Source organism: Augochlora pura, chromosome 3, assembly GCF_028453695.1.
Source record: "Augochlora pura isolate Apur16 chromosome 3, APUR_v2.2.1, whole genome shotgun sequence".
Lineage (NCBI taxonomy): Eukaryota > Metazoa > Arthropoda > Insecta > Hymenoptera > Halictidae > Augochlora > Augochlora pura.
Window position 1 is genome coordinate 523,627 of NC_135774.1, and position 24,937 is coordinate 548,563.

General features: G+C 48.7%; 4 protein-coding genes across 8 annotated transcripts; 2 read left to right on the forward strand and 2 right to left on the reverse strand.

The window, feature by feature from the left end:
* The first annotated feature begins 3,909 nt into the window (after window positions 1–3,909).
* Window positions 3,910–6,596, forward strand: Fu (STKc_STK36 domain-containing protein fused). The gene is made up of 8 exons (XM_078196640.1): window positions 3,910–4,213; window positions 4,312–4,425; window positions 4,510–4,661; window positions 4,722–4,901; window positions 4,965–5,109; window positions 5,210–6,020; window positions 6,137–6,327; window positions 6,416–6,596. The coding sequence occupies exons 1-8, from the start codon at window positions 4,097–4,099 to the stop codon at window positions 6,458–6,460; spliced, it is 1,755 nt and encodes a 584-aa protein (XP_078052766.1). The 5' UTR covers window positions 3,910–4,096; the 3' UTR covers window positions 6,461–6,596.
* Window positions 6,597–6,620: 24 nt separating this feature from the next.
* On the reverse strand, window positions 6,621–9,004 carry LOC144478612 (seminal metalloprotease 1). The gene is made up of 6 exons (XM_078196648.1): window positions 8,876–9,004; window positions 7,823–8,358; window positions 7,539–7,727; window positions 7,146–7,448; window positions 6,951–7,084; window positions 6,621–6,872 (listed from the first exon to the last, which is right to left on the reverse strand). Exons 2-6 carry the CDS (start codon window positions 8,049–8,051, stop codon window positions 6,777–6,779), a joined length of 951 nt encoding a protein of 316 aa, XP_078052774.1. The 5' UTR covers window positions 8,052–8,358; window positions 8,876–9,004; the 3' UTR covers window positions 6,621–6,776.
* On the forward strand, window positions 7,695–17,252 carry Phtm (cytochrome P450 enzyme phantom). Of its 4 annotated transcripts, none has more exons than XM_078196644.1 (10): window positions 7,695–7,751; window positions 8,726–8,959; window positions 9,414–9,519; window positions 14,625–15,046; window positions 15,125–15,273; window positions 15,377–15,579; window positions 15,655–15,970; window positions 16,045–16,200; window positions 16,300–16,474; window positions 16,559–17,252. In XM_078196644.1, exons 4-10 carry the CDS (start codon window positions 14,716–14,718, stop codon window positions 16,738–16,740), a joined length of 1,512 nt encoding a protein of 503 aa, XP_078052770.1. In that variant the 5' UTR covers window positions 7,695–7,751; window positions 8,726–8,959; window positions 9,414–9,519; window positions 14,625–14,715; the 3' UTR covers window positions 16,741–17,252. The 4 variants fall into 4 exon arrangements, with proteins under 4 accessions (XP_078052770.1, XP_078052771.1, XP_078052773.1 ...); XM_078196645.1 differs by having other exon boundaries at window positions 8,726–8,931; XM_078196647.1 differs by lacking the exons at window positions 7,695–7,751; window positions 8,726–8,959; window positions 9,414–9,519 and adding exons at window positions 13,628–13,806; window positions 13,872–13,921 and having other exon boundaries at window positions 14,628–15,046.
* Cyp18a1 (Cytochrome P450 18a1) lies at window positions 10,591–23,639 on the reverse strand. 2 transcript variants are annotated; one of them, XM_078196643.1, is made up of 6 exons: window positions 20,748–23,639; window positions 20,129–20,250; window positions 19,479–19,908; window positions 19,123–19,387; window positions 18,824–18,957; window positions 10,591–11,923 (listed from the first exon to the last, which is right to left on the reverse strand). In XM_078196643.1, exons 1-6 carry the CDS (start codon window positions 21,118–21,120, stop codon window positions 11,862–11,864), a joined length of 1,386 nt encoding a protein of 461 aa, XP_078052769.1. In that variant the 5' UTR covers window positions 21,121–23,639; the 3' UTR covers window positions 10,591–11,861. The 2 variants fall into 2 exon arrangements, with proteins under 2 accessions (XP_078052769.1, XP_078052768.1); XM_078196642.1 differs by lacking the exon at window positions 10,591–11,923 and having other exon boundaries at window positions 18,282–18,957.
* Between the last annotated feature and the right edge of the window lie 1,298 nt (window positions 23,640–24,937).

Here is a 24,937-nt window from a genome sequence, read left to right on the forward strand (position 1 = left end):
GGCACCATCGGCGTCCATTTCGATCGGACACGCGCCAAATATTCTTCTTGCCATCGACACCGGATATCCGGCGGTCGACGAGCGCGAAAGTGATCGACTCGTTCTCGAGAACCGTTGCTGCGCGGACACGTGGGACAACAACTAGCGAGTCCATAAATCGCTCGCTAACCTATTCGAACGCTTCAACGAAGGAGCTGCTGCGTCGAATCGTTTCGACAATGGAACGATTTTACTTTGTTGGCGAGCGCGATATCCGGAGCTCGATGGACCACAGCCGCTCGTAAAATCGTACATCCGGGCTAGGCCACCCGTCCGTTCTTCTTACCGGAGACGAAGAGCTTTCGGAGCGGCGGAATAAAGAGTTTAGCGATCGATTGGCTTTTTATCGTACGGATTGCGGATCGAGAGAGTCGATGCCGCGATGCTCGTGCGAGACGCGAGAGGAGAGAGGAGTGAGGAGAGAGGAGAGAGAGGAGAGAGAGGGGAGGGGAAAGGGGAGAGCGGAGAGCGCGCGGGCGAGCGGTCTCGGGGGCCCCGAACGATTTATGCCCGGCGACTTATTTGGCAGCATTGTTTACGGGCCAGGAAGCAGTTTGTCCCGGACACTCGGCTCCTTTTTTGCGATATAATTGCAGATTCTGCGCGTCCGCACTGCCAGGGCGGTCCTTTTTTGCGGCGGATCTTTCTGTCCGAGTCCCGAGCGCGCCATAAGAAACTCGCACCGGCAAAGCAAGGCAAGGCAAGACAAGGCATGGCGCGACCATGCTCCTCCGCCGCCTCTCGCCCTCTCACCCTCTCGTCCTCCCCCTCTTGGTCGCTACGCACTACGCGTTCCTCTCACCCGTCTCTATAGACGTACTACTTTATCGCAACGTCCTCCTTTTTCTACCAGCCGCGATATTTCCCACTCCTCTTCGCCGAGTCGCTTTTACGGTAGCTCGAAAACCGACGTGTCCTGATTTTTGTCCTTCTTCTTTCCTCGTCCTCGTCCACGTCCACGTCCACGTCCAAGTCCTCCTCTCTCAAGCTCCTCTGCTCTTGCAGCTCCCACGGCTCCCAGAGCTCCCACGGATCCTCGACTCGTCACCTTCACCCTGGGCCACCGATCGTTCGAATCGTAGGTTCGGCCGGGACAAAGGTGGAGAAAGTGTGCACGCACGGAATCGCAAGCCTCCCGAAACTCGATAGTCTGCCGCCAAGGACGAGGTAATAAAGAAATCGAACCCATCTATACCGTCGCAGCGGTGATTTCAAGCTCGGCACTCGATTCTGTGAATCAAGCTGTTTCGTTCTTTGACCGCAAGCTCGGACCATTATGTTGCGAACGATTCGGTGTACGCGTTGAAAATTTCCCAGCGATCGGTCAGCACGCGCCAGGCACAGTTCCTCCTAATTGCAAGCTCGAACGATGCGAAACGAATACGTTCGCTTGTTAACCTGTCCTTTGAATTTCGCTCGATTTTATGCACTCGTAAACTAAACTCGCCCGCGAACGATGATCGCGTCGAGGTGAATTTATGCGACCGGTCGTTGTCGATGCGTTAACGAGGGCTATCATCGTCGGTAAGCATGCCAAATTGACGTTACCCGATATACGACTCCGCTCCGAATCACGGCGATCTAATATTACGCCGATCAACGTCCGTATCCAACGAAGATGACATATCTTCGACGATGTAATTGGAGCAAGATGTATTTACGCGACGGAACCTATCATCTTCTCGCCGTTCACCGGGCCTGGTCGACTCGATGATAATTGACGCGCGCGTAATAACGGACGGCGCGCAAACTAATTAAGATCGAGCCCGCGAATTTATCAAGATCGTTTCGGGACATGGTATTAACGACGGGACCCCTAACGCGCGGACATGTAAAACCGATACGCTGTGCACGATGTAGCCTACTTTGTTTCTAATAATGCAACGTAAAACAATACGTTATATCGTCCGAAAGCTGGAAAAGAATTTATTGTCTACGAGAAAAACGCGTAGAAACGGATAGATAATCGACGGAGAAAGCTAGGGGGTTCACCGTAGCAGAGAATTGACACGCAACCGCCACAACCTGTGGTCCTAAGGGGAACTCTTGGGACGAGATCGCGCATTCCCGCCTTTGTGGAGAAGCGAAGCCATAAATTCGCGTGCGCGCCGCCGACAAAAGGATCTGATAGCGGCAAAAGTTGCAGAAAACCCTTTCTATCGCCATCCACCGAGTATGGAAACGAAAGAGCCATCGTTAAAACGATACGAATCCGGTATGGACGCCAATCATCTCATCGAACAACGAAACGTTCAGGAAAGGATCGCGCGTTTATAGCAAATACCAACCCTGCCGTAGAATTTACCAACATACGATTAAAGACTCGTTGCACTTCGAAGAACGATTATTTACAGCTTATCGAATCTCGCAGCTCTCTATCTCGTCTATTAGATCCTAGGTTAATTGATACAATTCGAACGAATATAACTAAGTCGAGGAGAATCCAACTCGAAGTAACAACGATCGAAAACGCGTTGGTTCTTTCACACAGCCATTAGCTCCAAGTAATTGTCGATTTCCTGAAATTAGTTGCGAACGAATTTACAGCTGATTGAAAACCGAGATTGAGACTCGAAAAGGAGACAGAACAAAAGCAGAATCTGTTATGGTTCCCTTTCTTGCAACAACAATTTTTGTTTTAACAAATAAGATCCTCAAGTTTATTCGAATGAATCTTACGTTGGAAGACAAGGTCGATTTAAGATGGTGCCATCCGTGGCAGAATGCCGAACCTTGTTCGATGGCTACGAGTTGCGGAATTCCGCCGCATGTGTCGCTACCATTTATCTAAAAATGATTTCAAGTAGACCTTACAGAGCTATACTCGATAACAGAAAATTGATAGGTTAATCGAGTATAGCTGTGTAACGTCAACTTGGAATAACTTTTTGAGATTGGTGGAATCAATTTAAAAATTGACCCAACAGTGTAGAGGTGCTACAGAATATAGAGTTTAATAAGAAGTGACGCGCTTCGTGAAAGAGAGACAAAATTACTTACCTTTGCGATTTCTCTTATAAACCATAGTGGATGATTCGCATCTTTCACCAAATTACACAAACTACACTTTCACCGACACAACTAGTTACATCCTACGTTTCAACTTGCCTCAACTTTCCACATCCTACCAACACCGTTTACCTACTACGGATATTTCGGATAAAGCGCCCCCCAAGCGAAACCATCTATGGTTTCTCGCCCATGTCGACATCTCCCGTTCTCTTTCTAAAACAACTCCGCGAAACAATACGCGTACAAATAAAAATGTTTCAAACGAGGAAACCGAAATTCCCACAACTAATTTCGCTGGAACGAAATCTTGCAGAATAGTGACATATTCCCTCGTTAAAATAGTTCATTAACTTTGTAATAGTAATCATACAAAGCAATCTCTGAATATCTTAGCAAAAGACATTTAAGCAAAACTTTAAGCAATTAAGTTTATATATTTTGTATGAAAATGCTGGATACAGTTAACTTCGTTCGATCGATGAACGAGATTTATCTTAGCTAGTAGGACAAGTTTAAATAAGCTACTACAAAATTGCATTACCTACCTGTAACCCCTTATTTGCGACGTGTAGCGTGTAGCCTTCGAGTTTAAAGTAAAAGATCTGGATTTCAATCTGAAAGCCAACAGATAGAAAATATACTACTGAAACAAATTATTGTATAGAGAAATTTTAAGTAGAAATCGGCCAACCTTGTTGGAATTACACATTAAAAACGTTTTCTTTTTTATTAACGATAGGCGTCGTTACTTATTACACAAATTGGTACAAACTTCGATTCTTGCGCTGTTAAGTTGGATCGAGAAATATCGATTGCTAAGCAAGGTATATCGAACACATTTTAGTTGAAACTTCGAACGCTAGGCGGTGATAATGTGTAGTCGAACATCAAAGCTTTGTGTTTATGTTTATATTTTTATGTTTATATCGTAAGGCGTGTAAACAATCTTCTTTGACATTTGTCCTTCCTAACCTGACAATGGTGCATTGTTGTGAACATTCTTAAAAGTTTCTGGTTGATTTTAGTGTTATGTACGTACAGAACAATGGCGCTCGGGGCATACGTAGCATGCGAATTGGTTGGCGAAGGTTCGTTTGGACAAGTATTCAAAGCTAAACGATACTTCGATGGTGAAACAGTAGCCATTAAAGCTGTTCAAAAGGTAAGGAAAATGCTTTCATTTCCGATTTCTTCGATATCTCAATTATACAATGTTCGTATACGTATCCGTTCGTATTGTTTATATCTGTAATCGTATAGCATGGTAGATCGAACGACGAACTGAAAAGTTTGCGTCAAGAATGGGAAATCCAACGAGAGCTTCAACATCCAAACATAGTACCAATATACGGATGCTACGAAAATAAGACTGAGGTATGGACGCGTAGGTCGCGACGAGTACGCATTGTATATATATCGTGCGTCTCAATTGTCAAGCCGAAATGAATCTTTCCTCAGATATGGGTTGAAACAGAATACGTGGCCAAGGACTTGCACAAGGTACTAAAGACTAGTAAAAATTGCAGATTATCCATCGAAAGAACTCAAGCAATAACGTGTGATCTAGTCTCTGCATTGTATTACTTACACTCCAAGGGAATATTGCACAGGTTTGTTAGTTTATAATTTAGACTATTACCTCGATGCTAACAAATGATTGTATTTCTTAGGGACATTAAGCCACAAAATGTATTAATAAAAGAGAATGGACAAGCGATGCTATGCGATTTTGGATTTGCACGCAGTATGCAAACAGGTACACGGGTATTAACTTCCATAAAAGGAACACCATTGTACATGGCTCCAGAGCTTATGGAGGAACAGCCTTACGATCATAATGTTGATTTATGGTAAACTAGCTCCTTAGATATACAAATTTGGTGCCATGTAAATACAAATCAATCTACTTTTAGGTCACTTGGTTGTATAGTGTTCGAGATAGTTACAGGTGCTCCACCATTCAATACAAATTCTATTCTACACTTGATCAGATTAATAAGAGATGTACAGATAAAGTGGCCAGATTTTATTTCTGATAACTGCAAGAATTTCCTACAGGTCGTAATAAATTTGAATTCTTACAAAACTCCGATACCAAAGATTCTCTCTTTTTTTTTTTTCATTCAAACTGACGTTCCGATAATGCGTTTGCAAACAGAGACTACTACAGAAGGATCCATCGCGAAGATTGACATGGCCCGCCCTTTTAGTAGATCCATTCGTGAAGGACGGAGTCTTAATAATCGACGGTGACACGAGTAACGCGTCGCTAATGCCGAAGAACGATTTAACAAAAGATGACTCTGTACCACGAAACAATTGTTTATCCGATTGGAATCCAGTGATGGTCGAAAGTAATATCGAAAACGAAGAATGGATCGCGTTCTTACAGAAATCCATGGAGGAAATCATGGACGGCGAAATGGACTCGTTGCTGCAACAAAATTGTGTCTCAGTATTCGTGTCCCCGCTAAGAAATCCACGGGCCAGTTGTCGAGTTGTTAAATACGTAGCTTGTCTACTTTCGTTACCATTCGTCGTCCCGAATGGTCAGCCGAAAGACTGTCTTTCGAAAATCGAGAAAATCTATTTAGACGTTTGGGTTGTACCGAATCTTGTGTTTGCATTGAAACTTTTCATGTTCAAGGAATCCCGTAATACGAACAAGGCCTGTAAATCTGGAATCACGGATAGTAGCCTCGCGACAAATTGGAACGCGAACCGCCTAGAAACTCTGGAGTATGCGATACTGTTACTTTGTAGACTAGTTCACAACCAGCAGAAATTTCTAGCTCAGTTTTGTGACGCAATTTATCTCGTCAATGGAATCGAATTTCTGAAAGAATTGTTAAAATTGAGGGAGGAACGGATTCTCGGGAATCTCGTTGCGATTTTTAACGAGATACTGCGGTCTCGGCCAGAAAACGCAAATCTAGTGAAAACCGTTGTTCTAATCTGGGATAAACCGGGTAAGTACGATCTATATCTATCACTTTACGCATGCAAGGTAAAACGTAACTTGTGCCGGGCCTCAAATCGATCAACTCTAATTTGAAATCCGATCACTTTTTCGATCTTTCAATAGAGGACGCAGCGGTGATGCTTTGCCGTCTCGTAGCAGCCTCGGACGATATAACCGCCGCAAGATGTTGCCGGTTGATCAGACTGCTAGGTGGATGTTTTCGAACGACACTGGAAAGCGTATGGTCGAACGTATTAAACGTAGGTATACTAAGTGCAAAAACATTGAACGACATCGGTCCAGATTTTCCCGAAGTAAGTGATACAGGATTAATTTCCGCCGATTCCGACTTTAATTTGAATTTTTAATTCCGGTGAGTGCGAATGATCTGTCGATTTTCAGACCGGTGACGAAACGAGAGCACTTTCTGCAATTGAAGATCGATGAATCCTATTGCGAGAGACAATGCTATCTACCAGGTTGCAGAGCCAGCTATCGGTTCCTGGAGTTTTCTCATAACTTTCCGCTCGAACTCGTATTCTCGTTTGTACACAAAGAAAAAAAAGAGTATTTTTTAAAAATATGGTTCTTTCGTTGTATCGGTGATTGCTTAGTTAAGCTTTTTATTATATCTGACTTTTTATTGGCTGACAGAGAAGACGGAGAAAAGACAGCATAAACATCGGAAAGAATCGGAGTAACATTCGATCCTGTCGTATTACAAAAGTACGAGAGGAAGGGTTCATTTGCAGGTTCCGTCGAGTCATCGGTTGCGACACTCATCCTTGTACATTGCTTGCAGCTTGAGTACATCCTTCCCGCTAAGACCCTTTCGTTGCCCAAGCTTCACTCCTTTTTTCTGCGTAACACGTATATCGTACATTGTCTATTATCCTGGACGCGTTAACTAGCTAGTACAGTATAGTATAGTACATACTTTTGGGGTAATAGTCGGTTCGCCGTTTTTCGAGAACGCATAAGAACTGTAGTGCATCACGCTCGTGTAGTCGTAGCCGATCCCAAAATCGGTAACAGTCCGATTATCGTATTTATTGAAATTGTGTTCTTTGCCTGAAATCATGGTCAACGATAGTTCGGCGGTGCAGCGGACGGGCAAATAGATCGCACTTACCCGGTTTTACGTTCGTCCAATTTATCGCGACCCACTGGTCACGGTCTGCTGCACTCTGTTGATGATAAAAGCCCACCGCGTGCATCAATTCGTGAACGATCACGCCGTGATGCACGCATCCTGGACTTTGTAAATTTAGTTCTTGCCCGCGATCGTGTCGACCAACCAAAGACCAACAACCGGACATTTTCCCTTGTATCGTGATGTAGTCAGTATCCGTCTTCTCATAAGGTCGAAAACGTAAACACGTACTCTCGTGGTATTCCTCCATGGCATCTTTGATCAGCTTGATCTCTTCTTCGTCTAGGAACACGAGGCGCAGCCGTGAAACGTCAATGTCAACGTCAACGCCGAATCCCGTTTAGGAATCGATCGACAAAAATATCCAATTACCAAACTCCTCTTCCTTTATGTAGTACGGTACTATTCCAGCGGGCCAACGGGACGCAGTTTTCACTAAACCGTTCTTCGGTTCAGCATCTCCTTCCTTCGACGGATGCAGCATTATGTCTCCTTCGAACAGACCGCTCAGCTCCCAGAGATTCTCCCTATCCTCTCTCGTCCAAGACTTTATACGGTGTGCTGTTGCGAACAAAGGATATAACGGTACAACGCGTTCCGAACAGATTTTACCTACGTAGAGATATTCGTCGTCGATCGATGTCGTGTTCGTTTACCAATGGTTCGATGCGCGTGTTTTTCATCGAAAATGCCTCGGTGCTTCGGAGTCGGAGGAACAACCGGTACCGATCGAGTTTGATTCGTCGCTTCAGAGTTTGCACGATCGTCGAGTTTCATCGTTGAAGTTACCGTCGTAACCGATAGCAAGAAGAACAAAAATGATAACACTAATGGTACTATTGACCGCGTTAACGCGATATTTTTCTGAACTATTCCAAATTTCATATTGTTCGGTAAATAGTCTGGTAACAATCAAGCTACAGTGTACGAGTGTTCAAACGACTTACCGAATCATTATATACCTACGAAAATACTCGTATTTGAACCATTTAACATCCACTTCACGTATCTTGTTATCAACCATTGCTTAACGAAACTCGTTTGCCGCTGATATAGTTGAGTCGCGAGCACCGTGGTTGTATATTAAATTTGGTTCCTCTCTGTCCTTTAAGGGTTACCATTTCTCACTCTGCACGGAGAAACCATGGATGTTTGTCCATGTGCACCGCGGTAGACTGCTCGCATAGTTAATCTAACGAATGAACATTCTTGTTATCGTTTTCGCGGTAAACGGTAATTTGTAACAACTGAAGCGATATTCATCGCGCTAATTAATTTCGTTCCGTGGCATAGTTTCCCACGCGCAATGTGTCGTTGTTGTCGCCGTCGCCGTCACCGTCACCGTTACCGTCACCGTCGTCGATATGCAAATTCATAGAATAATAACGACAGAGAGATCGCGATGCGAATATCAACTTGGCTTTTTATCTGGTTTATCTATTCGTGGTCGGCGGTATATGTGGTTGTTTTAAACTGTAACCCGTTAAGTCGCCATTGCCGCGATAAGTTAAAACTGTTCGAGAAAAACGTTCGCTCGGACAGTCCGTTTCCTTCAACAGTCGACAGTCACGGAATGCTATCGTTCTCGGAAGTTTCTTTTGCCGAATTCGCGATCTCTGTTGTACACGGAGCTATAACCGGGGTACCTGCCACAGCTACATCGAGCGCGACGGATGGACAGAAATATGAAAAAAATGGAAGGAACGTACTCGACGATGATCTGCGAATCGCCGACTCCGGATTCTCGGGACAGCTGGAGATCATGGTATCGGACATTGGATTGCGTCGCCTATGTAGGTCAAAATGGTTCGGCACTCGGCCATACGGCTTGGCACGCGGACGTACTGCAACATCTTATCGAGCGTCCGTCCAGCACTCGGTTTCCTAACTTGTTTCTCGGTGAAGACAGATTCGGGAGAGATGCTGCAGAGAATTCGGAACGATGGATATTAATAAATGAAAAAATGCGTGTTGCGCTTGATAAATCTTCTCTGAAACAGCACCGAAAGCAGGGTCAACGACCCACCTGTTCCAGATTCGGGTGGCTCGACGTAGCCTAAATTCTAACCGGACCTGTTGAAACCGCGATGGGAGGGAATGGTTATTTCACGTTCGTAACGTCGAATGCAAATTTTTACCGATAGAATTTTTGTCAGCTTTTCCTCGCGATTCTCCGCGTTCCGTTCCGAATCGTATGATATCGGGTCGCATAAAAGCAAATCTGATATTCCTTTTTTCCCTTCGTAGATGTAGACAAAATGTTTGGATGTTGGTTGCGCATGCACGATCTGGACGAGGACCGTGACCCGATCGCAGGATAGTGCATTCGTTCGCTGCAACTCCGCTCGATAACGTAAGTTTTCGAATCCGTATATAAAAACATTTGACATCTCGCAAGCGTTTTGAATTCGTTTGTCTTATATAATGACGCTATTTTCGACCAGCCTTCTACGTAATCGTATCGGCATTATATTAATATTTTTCGTAGAAATACTTTTCTTTCGACGCTTTATAACAATTCTTTTACAGTCGATGTTAGGAGATAACGGTTTCGATGAGCACGATAATCGATGATAATAGCATCGATAAGAATAATATTGAATGTGCTCGATGTTCGTCGAGTACGTTGCCGCTGGTGCTCCCTCGTGAACCACTGACCCACTGGGGCCATATGGAAACATTGGTACTCGGAACCGTCTCGAGCCTTGAGACGAGAATGTATTTCGGTAGCGGGTACATTGACCAAAAACCGATGTTCCTTCGCGGTTCATCGACCTCTTTCAGCCAGCCTCCTCCGGACCCATTCTATCTCGTTCTCTACTTTCAATCCCGTCTCTGTCACCGCGAGCGCCGACTGCCTGTACTCGCTCGTATCACGCTCTCATCATCCCCCTTTACGTACTTTCTATTCCTCCGAAAGCGCGAGGGAAACCGATAGCATTTCGCGAACAAACATTTTCAAGAATATTCTTTCGGAGCGTGAGGCGCAGCGATCTATCGAATATACTGTTGTCCGAACGGTTCCGAGTCTTTTTTGCAATACTCGAGATCGTCGAAATCGTTGACCACGGTTCGTTCGACCGCGCGATCCGACGACTGCACCCTGTCGAACGAAAATTCGATCGGTAGGAGGGAAACGAACGCGTAGCAAATGGAATGGTACGTGCAAGTATGCGACTACTGGGCCGTTATCTAGCGAGTAGCGGATCGCTCGCGACGACACCTTCCCTTTCGCAAATCATCGAAATCACTCTTCTCTTGTCTCATCCCCTGGCATCGTCTTTTAGTTTCTCCGTTTTCTATTCTTCTTTCTCTCATTTTACTTTCCTCCTTCCTAGCCATTATTAGCTCAAAGTCCATTCTTCGTCCGGGTCGACGTTCGATCGAAGACCACTGGTTGAGTTTTCAAGCATCTCCCCTTTTTCTTTGCGTTTTCTCGCGCATCCCCTAGCCATACTCCTGTCGAACCCCTCCTCTTCCCCTAGCACGTTCTCGGTTCGCCTTCCTGTACGTCTCGCTTGTGTTCGAGTAACGAGTATTTCCAAGCTCTCGCGTCGGTCATACACCTGTGAGAGTGAAAGTGTCCTCCATCCCCACCAAAATTTGTGCCGCATAACCACGGTTGCGGATGCCGCCGTGTTCGCCTCGCCTCGCCTCGCCTCGCCTCGCCTCGCCTCGCCTCGTCGCGTCCTGCCGTGCCCACCATATCACCATGCCGCACCAAAACGAACCAAATCGTACCGCTACAACAGTACCACTATACACACATGTCCATCTACCATCTAATTAATCATATATATCTTCCTGTATATATATATAGACAGTGTACGGTATACGGTACCAGCATTCATACCGGTGGTCAGCCCTGCCACGATCGTCTGCCTCACCGATGCCTCTCTCCTTATTTATTCGTTCATCGATGAAAAAATTGGCACAGTTTCGATTAACAACTTTAAACGCGTCAAGGAAAGACGACGATTTGAAATTTTTGTTCTTCGAGCTTGAAAGTATGATAGAAAGTTGAACCGAACGCGACCGATGAGATTGTCGAGGGTCGAATTCGAAAGATGTACATAGCACAAGATGGAGCAAAGTTACGTACGCGCGCGCGCAATTTTCTGTACGTAGACGCGTACGTGTGTATACGCGTCTGTACAGGAATTTCTATGAGCCTATCGACTGTTTCGTGTTAAAATATATGCGGCACCTTGAGCAAGAGAAAGAAACACGCCGGCGTTATTTGCGATCGAGGAGAGGTAATAAACCCAGAAACACCAGTTGGGGCCACTACACCCGCCTTCTTCAAGAGGGCAACGAACTCTGTCCTCGCACTGTATTACATTACGACCGATGTCACTCGGTATAGGTACACTCGTTCGCGACAACTTGGCGCGGCATGGCGCGACACGAGGCGACGCGGGTTGGTTGGTTTCTCCAAACCATACCGCCGCGATCGATCGGTTCAAATTCAAAATTTGCCGATCGAGTCTGTACAGGCGGTCACAGCCTATTTAAACGTTCGCTCGGTTCAACGTTGACCAGTTTGAGCCGAGTCCATCTTGGAATTAATCTTGGAAACCCAAACCTTGAACATTTGTCGAGCATTTACCTTTTCATTCGCACTCGATGCAGTCTCACCTATTATCGCAGCATCGAGCCACGGAGCGTAAACAGCTTTTTGGTTGCCTCCCTCCGTCAAGGATATTTCTTGTCCGGATCATTTCGTACGGCGGATACCAAATGGCCGGCCGGCATTCCTGTAATGTACGAGAGTCGTGAAAATAGCATATTAACGAAATTAGCATAAGAGGAGAAAGTCGCGGTCGTCGGCCTTTCGACCACGTTTGCTTCGAGTGCCGAATCTGCGAATTTTCGTGCGCGCGGCACTGCCGGCCAAGTAACAAGTTGGAGTTTACGCCGAAGACAATCGGCAAATCGGATCGCGAACATCGAGTCCGATAGACGATGCAGTCGCGGGCGAATAGTTCTATATATTTGTACGAGTTCAAAGACGAGGCGATCCACCCTTAAGCTTTGCTAAAATCGCTAGTCGCGACGCTCTCTCTAGTCAAATGGATTTCACGCGCGCGGTAGCAACAAGCAACATCATCGTCGAGCAGGCTTATCAATGCTCGTGAAAAAGAAACGACAGTGTTTCGCGCGACCAAAGAAAATGATCCCAGCCTTGATAACTGGATTCTGCCAATGACCCGAGCCGATCGTTGCCCCTCGAGTGGTCAACCACCTGCTCCCTCGATAAACATTATATCGCGTTCCGCGTGTCTCCTCAAAGAATCATTTCTTTTCATATAATTATCCGCACTCCCGACAATCGGTTCGCTTCGCTTTAAAAGTAAAAGTGGGTGGTGCCGTGGCCGCGCGGAGAAAAGTCGCACCGTTTGTCCGTGACGATCGGCGCGTCGTAAAGTTCGTTATACCTGAAAGGAGATCAACGGAAGGTTATCATTACCGGTGAATAACTCGCGTAGCGTCGAGTGTCGCGAGCCGACGCGGCTCGACGGTCCTTGGAGAAAAATTCGTTTCATCGAACCCAAAGTAGTCGTCCTTAAGACGAATGAAAAATGATTTCATTACTGCGGGAGATTGCGCGGCCTTTCGCAGGGACGGATTCATCGCATGGCGCGGCGAACGTCGGCGCAAACTGGTCGCGTGCGTTCACGAAAGAGGATGCGAGAGACCTCGGAAACACGGAAATGTCGTGTCGGTTCGAAATCGTTACGAAATCGAGACGAGATCGATGAAAGATCAAATGTTCCGATTCGATTAGAGCTCCCTGTTTCCCGTCGAAGTAACGGTTGCAGATTTTTGCCGCAGTCCCGGCACGCTGGGAGCCGAGCTAGGGTCGGTACCCCTCGATTCGTTCTCGCGTACGCGCCAGGAACGATTCGAGAAGACGCAGAAACGTTCGATGGTCTTCGAACCGACGGGAACCCAACGTCTCCAGATTTCTTTCGTATTTGTACTTTCGCTCGAGAAAATAGTCGACGTTGTCGAAGGATTACGTTCGACTTGTACAATACAGATACGATTTGAATCGCGATCGTCGCACGTTCTCTGCGAGAGCATACAATGGTGTCAGCAGTCAGCACTTGTTTCAGACACGTACGTAGTTTCGTATTCGTTGCCGCCGCGTCGCGTCGCGTCCGATGTATCTACTCGCGATCTTTACCGTGTCCTAGCGGTACCGCGAAACAGAGTACATACAATATCGATACCTGATGATTTCTATCATCGGTTACGCTTTGTTCTCCTTCGCCCATGTATAAGATGCATCTATATGTATATTTGACGAACACACCGATAGATGGACGTTTAAAAATGGAATCTCCTACGCGACCTTTGCTGACTAAGGGGGTTGGGAGGGGAACAGCGAGAATAGGGAGGAGGAGTGGGGAGGACGGAATGGGGAACGAGAGAAAAAGAGAGAGAGAGAGACAGAGAGAGAGAGAAAGAGAGCGAGGACGAACGAGAGAGAAACGTGGATGCATCGAAAAGTGAAAACGAACGAAGGGGCGAAGGGCGTTCGAGCAGGTACACGGGGAACGACTGTCCGCGGTAAAGGAACGACGGGCAGGCATCAGGTATCCGAGAGTCGGCGATCTCCGAGCTTAGCAGTTTGGTAAGTTTGAACGCACGGCGTTGTCGTTTCGTTCCGTGCTCAGAGAACTGGTTGACTCTTTAAAGGCGACAATAGAAAAGGAAGCTGCGGAAGAAGAAGGAGAAGAAATCGCGGGGTACGTATCGATCTTAGAATCTGTAAATGTTGAACAGTTCGAACCGTACCTGTCCGAACGTGTCTCGCCGATGCATTTGTTAGTCAAACGAGACTGTTTCTCGGTATACGTTAACGTCGGAGGGACAAAAGCTTACCGATCGTCGAGCCATTCCGTAGTCTGGCTGTCGAGGCAGCGGTCGTGGTCTCGATCGCGATTTGGAAACTGCTCGTTCGTTTGCTAACCGCTGTCGCCGTTTCTGAGCAGAGCAACCTCTGTAATTACTCTGTAGTTGCTGTCATCTCCGATTGGAATAATTAATAGAAGCAGACTTTCGATGGGGAATAGACTGTAGACGATACAACGACCTAGGTACGTTCTGGTATCTCGACGAGGAGCCGAATCGGTTGGGATTACAGATAAAGAGCACGTGTTTCGCCACGCGCCTTATAATATTCTGCGCATGAACGAGCAGTTGAACGGACAAGCGACGGAACACGTGCCGGTGCGGCGCGGCGCGGCGCGGCGCGACGCGCGAATAAGTGCGCGCTGCTAGAAGCTGCAACTCTTTTCTGTGATTCAGTTTTACGGCGCGCGACAGTTCGGTATCGTTCGTTTGCTAAATTTTACTTTTGCATGCTCGACGGAACGAACGGGTCGCCGCATGCAGCGTTTCCTTAATTAGGAATCGCGTTATCCTCGTTCGTCCTTTACCTGTTTCCAGTAGAGTCGCACGGACCGTTGGACGGACTAGCCAATAGAGGCTGCTCGGCTTTGGAAAGAGATTGGCAAGAGAGAAGGATTCCGTGGTCGCGATGAATCTCGTTTACACGATATTCTTCGCGTCCCTCTTGTTTCTGGCGTACCTGTTCGACAAAAGCCGAAGGAAGGCGACGGCTCGTCGCCTTCCCCCCGGGCCCTGGCAGCTCCCGATCCTTGGATACCTTCCGTGGATCGACGCGGAAAAGCCGCACGAATCTTTGACCAAACTGGCCAGGCGTTACGGGCCTATCTGCGGGCTCCGCATGGGTTCCGTCTATACCGTTCTCCTCTCGGACCCTCGACTGATCAAGGAGTCCTTCGCGCAGGACGCGTGCACCGGTAGAGCACCTTTGCATCTCACCCACGGAATCATGCAGGGATACGGTAAGACGCGCGACACGTCGACGCAACCGCGATAGATCTCGTTTTCGAATTTCCCATTTTCCCGTTCGATTCGCGCAGGCCTGGTCTGCGCCGAGGGCAATCGTTGGAAAGACCAAAGGAAATTCGTCAGCTGCTGCTTGAGGAACTTTGGCATGGTGAAGCACGAAGGGCCGAGACGAGATAAACTGGAGGAAAGGATATCGCGTGCCGCGGACGAATGCGTATCGGTAATAAAGAAACAATTAACGTTCGATATTTTTCGATTTTTCGATTCGTTTAACCGGCGAAACGCGAAACACCGTTTCGGTCGCGGGGTGCGACGTTTTCTAGAAACTCGCGGAACGTTCGATCAACGGACCGATCGATCCTATGGACACGCTGCATCATTGCGTGGGCAATCTGGTGAACGATATCGTTTTTGGGAAAACCTATCGCGAGGACGATCGCGTTTGGAAGTGGTTGAGGCACCTGCAAGAAGAAGGGGTCAAGCACATAGGCGTCGCTGGACCGCTCAACTTTCTGCCTCTGCTCAGGTATATCGGTTCGCTTCGTTCCGAGCTCCCACACCGACCACCGTGATTCCGCTAAATACAATAGTCATTTGCTAGACTTTTACCACGATTCGGCGAAACGATACGGTCCATTCTCGACGGAAAGAGCAAGACCCACGAAATATACCGCGGCATACTCGAAGAGCACCGTGCCCGCGCAACTAGCAGCCCCGCTAACGTGCCTACGGACGACGACAACTTTTTAGCCGCGTTCGATGAACGGATGAGAAAGCAGAGCACCGCCGAGGATAATTATTACACGGAACCGCAACTCTTCCATCTGCTGGCCGACCTGTTCGGCGCTGGAACCGACACAACTTTGACGACTCTGCGTTGGTTCATCCTCATGTTGGCAGTCTATCCGAAAGAGCAGGTAGGTTCGGTCGACGCGCGATAATCGACGCGCGTGCTCTCGCATCTACCGAATCGGTATCGAACGGTTTGCAGGAGAAGCTCCAGGAGGAAATGGACCGATGTTTGAACGGAAACGAGTATCCGAGCTTGAAGTGCAGACCCTCGATGCCGCGCCTCGAAGCAGCCATTGCCGAAGTGCAAAGACTTCGTAGCGTCACGCCGTTGGGTATTCCTCATGGAACGTTGGAGGTGAGACCTACGAAACTGCGACTGTCGCGTCGTAATCGCACCGGCAACGTTTACGACCATTCGTATCCGATTCCCCATGCTCCAATTTCTCGGTGGTAGGACACCCGGATCGGCGGATACGACGTTCCGAAGGGCGCCATGATCGTGCCGATGCAATGGGCAGTTCACACCGACCCGACGTATTGGCAGGATCCTCTCGAATTCCGGCCGGACAGATTCCTCACGGAGGATGGCAACTTTTTTAAACCGGATTCGTTTCTTCCCTTTCAAAGCGGTAACTACGCGTCGCGCGTCTTCAACTCGATTTTCCTCGACGATTCTCGAGAACGGTTTTAATCGCAAAGCGGTTCGATTGCAGGGAAGCGTGTCTGCGTTGGAGAAGAACTCGCGAGAATGATATTGTTTCTCTACGCTGGAAGGATTCTTCGAAAATTCAACGTGTCGACGCCGCCGGATGAAAGCATCGACCTCGAAGGCGACTCTGGGATCACGCTGGTTCCGAAACCCCATCGACTGATGTTCGCCGAAAGATGTCGATAACCGACCAGCTCGTTTTCACTTTGTTCGGTCGATCGTTCCGAATGAGATCGCAACCTAACGTTTTATTTTGCAAACCGTTTCTGTAATCTATAGGCTAAACGTTAAATAATACATCAATTTCCTACACGTGCACGTAATCACTCGTATACGCGCCACATCACAGTGTCGTATTCTCGCTTGCGTGGATATTGTAAAAAAAAAAGCACAGATTTAGCGAATCGATCTTGCGCAATTCTCGTTACGCCTTAACGCGACGCGCCGGTACGGATTACGGATTACTGATCGAGTCGGATTCGGTGCATCGACGATCGAATACGCACAGTCGACAAGAGTTTTCGTTATTCGTAGAGGAACGTCGAAGCGTTCGACGATTGGCACGGTCAGATTTGCTGCGCACCGCGCATATCCATGCGGCGGCGCCGCCGCCGCCTCTTTTCGTCGGACCCTATCCTGTGGAGGTTGTTGGGGAGAAACAGCAATATGCGCGCAGCTCGAGAAACAACGTGTTTAATCGTAAGAAATGAGAACAATATTAAATAACATTGATTCGCGGTTAGCGGGTGAACACACTAGAGAGCGGTAGTCCTCGTTTCGAGCATGCCGCGGCACTTAACTTTCTTACCAAAGAACACGGCCGAAGCAGCAACGCGGCCGGCACCGCGTCCATCTATAATACGTATGTATATCCACGCATACGCGTACGATACGCGAACGCTTCGAAATGAATCGCGCAGAGAGCTTCGCCCGTGTTCCGTGACTCGCACTACAAAGTCTTTGGAAATGATTTTACGATCGCGATATCACACGGACCTCGAAGATCCAACATCCTAAATTCGTGATTCACAGCCTTAATTTTTGTTCGCGGTCGTCGCTCGTGGATCATCGAGTCTCGCGTAGCTTTTCAAATTTTTTTCACGCTACGCAGTCGAACGATCCGCATCCGTATTTGCGTAGAGCCGCGTCGAAACACTGTCGACGCGACCCTCGCATCGATTCGATCGTACAGAGTAGACAATTTTTTGTGACGGTCATCGCGTCCGCCATAATCCCTCTTATTCGCCTATTCGCTTACTCGCTTATTCACTTAGTCGCTTACTCGCTTACTCGCTTATCCGTCTAGTAATTAAGAAATACACACGCGTATGATACAAAAGTATGTACAGATTTTAAAGACGCGCCGGGACAGTTTCGTCTTGTCGCGCGTTCTCGACATCGCCTTCTCCGTCGTCTTCCTTGGTACTAGCTACTATCATTCCGTCCTCGTGCGTCCAAGTACCCTATCCCTACCATTTCCTCCTTACTCTTATCGTTATCGATCGTAACTCTTACCATTATTACTATTGCTGCTACTACTATTATTACTATGCTACTGCTACTACTACTGTTACCACTAGTACTATTGCTACCATCGCTATTACCATTATTGTCGTCGTCGTTGTTGTCCTTATTAGTATCGTTTCTATTGATATCTATAGACAAAATTATTCTTGTTGTTATTACTATGGTCGTAGTGGTAAAGATTTCTATCGCTGCGAGTTTCGTTCTTCGAAATGTTTTCAACTGGCAACGTTTATATACGCGAATAAATAGAAAATGAAATAAAAAGTGTTGGTCTATTCATCGTCGGAGTAACGAATCGTGAGCGTGGGGATAGCTGATCGTGAACCTCGAGACCGGGATCGGGATCTGGATCTGTATAGGGATAGGGATCGGGACTCGGTTAGGAACGACTACCGTGCTCCGTTGATCGTTGGGAAGCCAACGACAATGAACAACGAGTTCTCTCAATGGCTGGCAACATTTCGTAAAACAGCGCTCGCGTCGATCGACCGGTTGCTCGCGGCGTCGTCGATCAGCTCGAGATTCCTCGGTACTAGGCAAACGTGAAAAGGATCCGGTGTGACGGTGGCACCGGCGTTGCCGCGCAAACTCGGTAACGACGCGCCGACCGGCGATCTCAATTGAAAAGTGTGCATCAACGAGCTAAAGAACAGAAACAATTCCATGCGCGCTAACACGTCGCCGAGGCACATGCGTCTGCCGACACCGAAAGGCATAAAGTATTCCGGTTTCTGGACTTTACCTTCGGCCGAGAGAAATCGACTTGGCCGAAACTCCTCGGGCGCCTCCCAAAGTTTCGAATCCATGTGTACAGCGTGCAGCAGAGGCACAACCTGCGATCCAGCCGGGATTGTATAACCGTCTAACGTCACGTCCCTGTAACCAATCGCACCACATCCAAATTGATTATTTTTCTATTTGCGTTGTCGCGCCAGCCGCGCCGCCCTCGCCCTCTTCCCCCGTCTTCGCCGCTCGAAAAGCGGTGCGATGCGATTCGAAGAATGTTTGAAAAAGCTGAAGAGTAGGATGCGAAATAGTTACCGTGTGGTCGCATGAGTGGTTCCCAGCGGCACCACGCTCGATCTTCGCAACACTTCGAGAATCGTTGCCTCCGTAATTGGAAGAAAAGGCAGATCCTTCAGCGCCGGCAATCTGCAATCGCCCACCACTTGATCCAGCTCTTCCCGTACCGCGGTTGCCGCTTCCGGATGATGGAGCATCAAAACGATCGCCCATTCCAGCGTAGTTTTGATCGTTTCCATCCCGGCGGAGAACAAGTCCCCGAGAATCTGTTGCATCTGCCGATCTGGTTGGAAACGAGAAGGTCCGGGTGTATTGATAAACTTGGAGAGCGATCGAGCTCGCAACGGCGACGAAGCGAGGCTTCATCTACTCACCATGATTTTTTCCTTGGAAGAGCATCGACGCGCGACCTTCGCCCTTTGCCTTTTCGATCTCGAGCAGGTACGTGTCGACCAAGTCTCGAACGGTGCCCTCGTCGAAGGTTGCGCGATGTTGGTCGACCGCCTCTTGATAAAAGTCCGCCATCTCCGCCCGGTTCTCCGACAATTTGTTTCGGACCTTTTGCAGGCAGGGCAGATAACGCATCGTGGGTATAAAGTTCACCGCCGCCATGCTTCCGAACAGCTTGAAGCCCTCCTCGATCAAGTGCATGAATCTGCTGAATCGGGTGTCGCCGTGTTGGAAACGTACTCCCATCAAGATCGAACAAATCACGTTGCTGACCGACATGCCAAGAGACGCCGAGACGTCCATCGGCGCGCCTCGTCGCGACGCCAGTCCTCGCAGGAACGTCTTAACCTCGCGCTACAAATACAAACGAACCGTGTTTCACTTTCCCGGCCGGAGAGCTACAACAATTGGCAAAGAAAGCTCGACGGTCCGAGCAGTCCGGCCAGCCTCGATAGTCCGAGGAGTCTGAGAGACGGCGAGCCCGAAAATCCATGGGAAGAAGAGAAGACGAGACAAGACAAGACAAGACAGAACAAGGCAAGACAAGACACGGCTATCTACAAGGTGCGCTCACCATAATTCTCGATTCCATAACTTTCTTTCCACCACCCATATAGGTCATGCCGAAGCTCCTGAGTTTATCGTGAAGGAATTTTCTTTGCTCTTTCCACATTGCACCCTCCGTGTTGATAATACCTACGAGAAAAAAAAGGATTCTTCTATTCCTCGAATTCAAAGGAAACGAGCAACAAAATTCGAGACGAGCTTGCGAACGTTGCTACGCGCGACAAAACTTTGTGTGTATGCAAACTGCTGATATACGGAATCGAAAAAGATTGGCGACGCGGAAGGTCCTATCCAAGAATGAGAAAACGATGGAACATGGTCAATGGTGAAACAGCGTGGAAAACAATGAGAAACGGTGATGGGATTGTCGGGGGAGGGAAAAAAAGAGAGAGACGGATCGAGGAGAAGAAAGAGAAAGGCCACCATTTTAATCCTCGATATCCGTATCGAACGCGAAAACGTAGCAACGCGGTGTCGCGATAACGTCGACTATCCCGAGTATGTGCTAACGAGAGATTGCCGGAGCTAGGGCTAAAGAGAGAGAGAGAGAGAGAGAGAGAGAATGAGTGTGAGAGAGAGAGAGCAAAAGAGAAACACATTGCGATTGGGTTCGATTCCACACTTACCATATCCGCCGAGGATGTTGATGAACTCGGTATGCGGTCTGCCAGTAAATTCTTCGCGGCGAAATGTGTCACGTATGGTACGATGATCGCTGAGAACGACTACGAGTTGCGTTCCTAAACGGGCACTGAACATAGGGCCGTACCTTTTTGCGAGCTCGCCGTACTGAAGATGAACGTCACCTTTCAAGAACGGCAGATAACCGAACACGGGTACGCCCCAAGGGCCTGGTGGCAAGGACCGCACGTATTTAACCCATTGCAAACACCTTGCCGCCAATAGCGCACCAACGAACACGAGAAACGTACAGAGGACATCGATTCTTGTGCCGCCCATCGCCTGCCAAGTCCACTGCACGGCGTATTCTACCAGCATCGTGACGATCGGCCGTAACTTTGGATTCGCTCGTTTACCGTATCTTTATATTTAGCGAAGTTCTTCGATCTTTTTTATATCTCGATATTCTCTATCGATATTTCGACCAAGTTATTCGTCCGTCTCTCGGACGATCCTCGATCGTCTGTTGTCTGTTGTCGAATCTCAAGTATCGAACGTCAAGTATCGGGAAATCGGGAGCCGGAAATTGGACGATCCTTTTCACGTTTTACCTTCCTTTCTCAATTTCTATTCGTATCCTTTTATCGGCGGTTTCGTTCGTGTCGTCCCTTCGTATCTCACGGATGTCAGGCCTTTTCTCGATATTACTTTGTCACGCTGTTTTTCTTTTTACGAGAAAGACAGAGAGAGAGAGAGAGAGAGAACGAGAGCACGGTTCCGCGCTCTCCTTACGGACTTTCCTTTTCAACGCGACGCGGTTCCCCGATTCGTGGTTACGAATGTCAGTGTCGATCCGACTTTTCGGTCATAATCCCGAGAGGAGAACGCGCGAGGTATACGGGTGAACGTTCGAACGCGAGCGTTTCGTTGCGATCGCTCGCCGCACAATCGTTCGGAGATTCCAGGGAGATCGAAAGTCTCGATTGGGCACTGGAACAGGCCGCGAGAGGAAGACGAGCGAAACGAGGGAGTAAATGCTGGTAACACCGGTGTCGGATTCTTCGAAAAAAATTCAGAATATCCGGGGGACCGAGCAAACAAACAATTGAGAATCGGATCGAGACGATCGGGCGGACGGAGGTTCGATCGCGATAAACGTATCTCGGGCGGACGGATGGTTTGCTAGGACACAAGGACGAACGACGACATTGGAAGACGAAAGAAAGGATCGGAAATCGAGGGAGAGAGAGGTAACGACGACCGGTGTGCAGTAGCGAATGGGATACAAAGACAGATACGATTAGGACGGAGAGAAAAAAAAAGAGAAGAAAACGAGCAGGAGTGGGCGAGAATGAGAGAATGGAGGAAAGAAAAAAGTCGGTCACCGCCGCAGCCGAATTTGCCGGCGCTCGCTGTATCGTGAGTCGTGCGAGCTACGTAAAGATTGAGTGTACACTAACATACACCTTCTTGTCCTTGCCCGTCTTATATAGTGACTCATCGAGCACCGGCCCCCCAGCGGCTCTAAATGGTCCCCCGGATGCCTCCCAATTGCCCCCGGCAGTCCCGGCAGTCCCCGGCAGTCCCCGTTCGTAGTGGGGCAGCGCCACAAAGAGAAGCAGAGAGGAACGCGATGGAGAGGAAAGAGTCGAGAAAGACGGTGGACGGTCGAACGGGTTACGCGACGAGTCGCGACGCGGCGCGATAAGACGAAACAAAAAGAAACGAAACGAGACGATACGATACGAGACAACGGTGGGGATAAAGCGCGAGTTCTCAAGTGTTCAGGATGGTGGATACTTCCGGCGAGGGTGCGAAAAAGGTGGGCACCTCCTTGCCCGGTCTCGTTGCTCGAAAACCACTCGGATCTCGATAAACGATACGAGTCGCCGGGGGAGGGAGGGATTCAGGCCCCCTGCAGCCTGCGAGGCTATCGAAATACATATTATTATCGGACCGCAAGTACCGAGACTCGTGGAGCTCTGTAGCCCTGTGTAGCCCCTTGGTCCTGCGGACAAGATCCGTTTCGGATCGATCGAGTTCGTCGACCCGACGACGCTCCGCGCTCCTTCGATTTTATTCCGCTTTGATTTTCGTCCGGGGACGAACGACATCCTAGCCCGGCAAACCATCGAAAACCGACGACAACGATGATCGAGTTTCGTGGGAAAAGGAACGCGCATTTCGAGGAATTCGCATTTCAACGTGGAACCAGCCATCGATGTGTTTGCGGATTGTTCGAAAATCGAGACTCGTTTCTATAGGTATGAACGGTTCTTAATTTAGCGGTCCACGCTGACCCAGACGCGGTCTCTACCGAACAGTCGCGGTTCTTCGGCGGCTGGGTCATTGACCCAGTTTGTATTCTTACTCGATAGCCACGTCCGGTTTTCACCATGGACGCTACCAGAAATATCCCTTTTGCCGTCGAGGACGAACATTCACGGAGCGATACTCTCGAGCGAACATTCCTTTCGGCGAAGAGAATCCCGTGTAGGTCTCGTTGCCATCGAACCTCCAACGGAAGCAGCCGCCACCCTTCGCGCTCGGTGATTTCGATTTCTCGCCGAAAACTCGGACGCTATCGTATCGAATCGTATCGCGTCGTATCGCGTCGTATCGCGTCGTATCGCATCGTATCGTAAGAATTAACATTTACACGTTCACTCTGGAAATTGCGGGCACCCGACACAACGCTAATCGCTAACCGATGTCCGGTTTCGCGAGTTTTCTTTCCGCTGGTACGTTTCAGAGAGCGTGGAACTCGTTCGAATCGGTTTACGGTTTACGGTTTACAGGACCGTTCGACTGCGGCGCGACACCGCCGCCGCCGATTCGCCGTGGCTCTGCAGAATTCGATTCCTCGAAACTCTCGTATCCGTCGCGATTTCGTTCGCGGCAGCTTTTGCAACCCAGCGCGTGCTCGCGTGCGTCTGCCGTCCGCGAGCCGATCGCGACGCGCCGGATTCGTCGGCGACGGCTTCGAGCACCGAACACAGCCCGACAGGCCGAACGAGTAGCGGAAAGAAAGCGGAATGCCAACGAGAATTTCTGCGAGAAATATCGGCTCGAAGATTCGGAGAATCGTCAAAGCGGAAGTATTTGCTCGAGACGGTTGCAGCCGCGCCAAGTTTGCGACGCGATGGGACGCCAAACGATTCGAAACCGAGCCGATCGTGAACGTTGGAGGGTTACGGTGCGGTACGAGCGACGATATTTCGAAATAATGACGATCGATGTGACAAGCGTTCGGTCGATCGTATCGCGTGGCGGTGGGTGAATTAAACCGTCGGTGAGTAGGATAACACGTTGGAAAAACGGGAAAACTGGTATGCTGCGTGTATTCGCGTGCTCGTACTACACTGTTACAACTGTTACGGGCGGGCAAGCACGCGTGCACGCAAACGTGATCGATTCTTTGATCGTGCGCATACGCGAGAAACAACTTGCTCGCGTAATCAAGCCTGCAATTTCTGATTGTTTACATGCGAGGGCATTGCCCGGATGCCGTTTACCTTACGTACATTCCAGGTGTTACCACTCCCTCCTTCGCCTCCTACCGCTTTCAGAGCGCACCTACGACGCGTATCGTATCGCATACTATACGCTCGCGATCATCGGATTTGCCCGGCGTGGTTGCGCGAAGCTAACCACCACCGCCACCGTTACCGCCGCCACCGCCACCACCACCACCTCCACCACCGCCACTTCGACAGTCCAACCGATCGAGAAATTCTTCGGCGGGAAGAGTTATCCGGCACCCGTGATCCATCGATCGCGTTCCAATCGCAGCTCGGACAACGTTAGGCCTCTGCCCGATTACGCATCCCCCCGATCGGACTATTTGTATTTCTTGGTTCGAATTCGATACCTGCCTCGTCGTGGCCTCGATTTCTCCTCGTACGATGCGTCCAGAACCGATCGAACGTACCCACCTTTCGATTACCGAAATATCGTCGAAAATCCTCGTCGGTCCGATCATTCTTCCATCCTCCTTTCATCTTTAATCTTCGGGCTCGCGTTACGATGCAGCAGCGGTGTCCATTGTTCTCGTTGCTCGAGCTATTCGACGACGATTCGTCGCTACACGCTTAGATACGTTAAACGCGGTGTGTCTGGTGAAAGGTTGACTTGTTCCCCGTGTAAACGTGGCGAGGAAAACAAACGGTACACAGCCTGAAACCTGTACGAATCG

What these genes read in the sequence shown, in the direction of transcription:
- Fu (XM_078196640.1), top strand. Translation starts at nt 4,097, where the DNA reads ATGGCGCTCGGGGCATACGTAGCATGCGAATTGGTTGGCGAAGGTTCG. An exon ending in ACTGCAAGAATTTCCTACAG is followed by an intron (nt 5,110 to 5,209) that starts GTCGTAATAAAT and finishes GTTTGCAAACAG; the next exon opens with AGACTACTACAGAAGGATCC. An exon ending in TCGGTCCAGATTTTCCCGAA is followed by an intron (nt 6,328 to 6,415) that starts GTAAGTGATACA and finishes GTCGATTTTCAG; the next exon opens with ACCGGTGACGAAACGAGAGC.
- LOC144478612 (XM_078196648.1), bottom strand. Translation starts at nt 8,051, where the DNA reads ATGAAATTTGGAATAGTTCAGAAAAATATCGCGTTAACGCGGTCAATA. An exon ending in ACACGCGCATCGAACCATTG is followed by an intron (nt 7,728 to 7,822) that starts GTAAACGAACAC and finishes TGTTCGCAACAG; the next exon opens with CACACCGTATAAAGTCTTGG. An exon ending in TTGGACGAACGTAAAACCGG is followed by an intron (nt 7,085 to 7,145) that starts GTAAGTGCGATC and finishes CCATGATTTCAG; the next exon opens with GCAAAGAACACAATTTCAAT.
- Phtm (XM_078196644.1), top strand. Translation starts at nt 14,716, where the DNA reads ATGAATCTCGTTTACACGATATTCTTCGCGTCCCTCTTGTTTCTGGCG. An exon ending in CGGAATCATGCAGGGATACG is followed by an intron (nt 15,047 to 15,124) that starts GTAAGACGCGCG and finishes CGATTCGCGCAG; the next exon opens with GCCTGGTCTGCGCCGAGGGC. An exon ending in CCGCGGACGAATGCGTATCG is followed by an intron (nt 15,274 to 15,376) that starts GTAATAAAGAAA and finishes GACGTTTTCTAG; the next exon opens with AAACTCGCGGAACGTTCGAT.
- Cyp18a1 (XM_078196642.1), bottom strand. Translation starts at nt 21,120, where the DNA reads ATGCTGGTAGAATACGCCGTGCAGTGGACTTGGCAGGCGATGGGCGGC. An exon ending in TTATGGAATCGAGAATTATG is followed by an intron (nt 19,909 to 20,128) that starts GTGAGCGCACCT and finishes TTGTATTTGTAG; the next exon opens with CGCGAGGTTAAGACGTTCCT. An exon ending in CTTCCAAGGAAAAAATCATG is followed by an intron (nt 19,388 to 19,478) that starts GTGAGTAGATGA and finishes GTTTCCAACCAG; the next exon opens with ATCGGCAGATGCAACAGATT.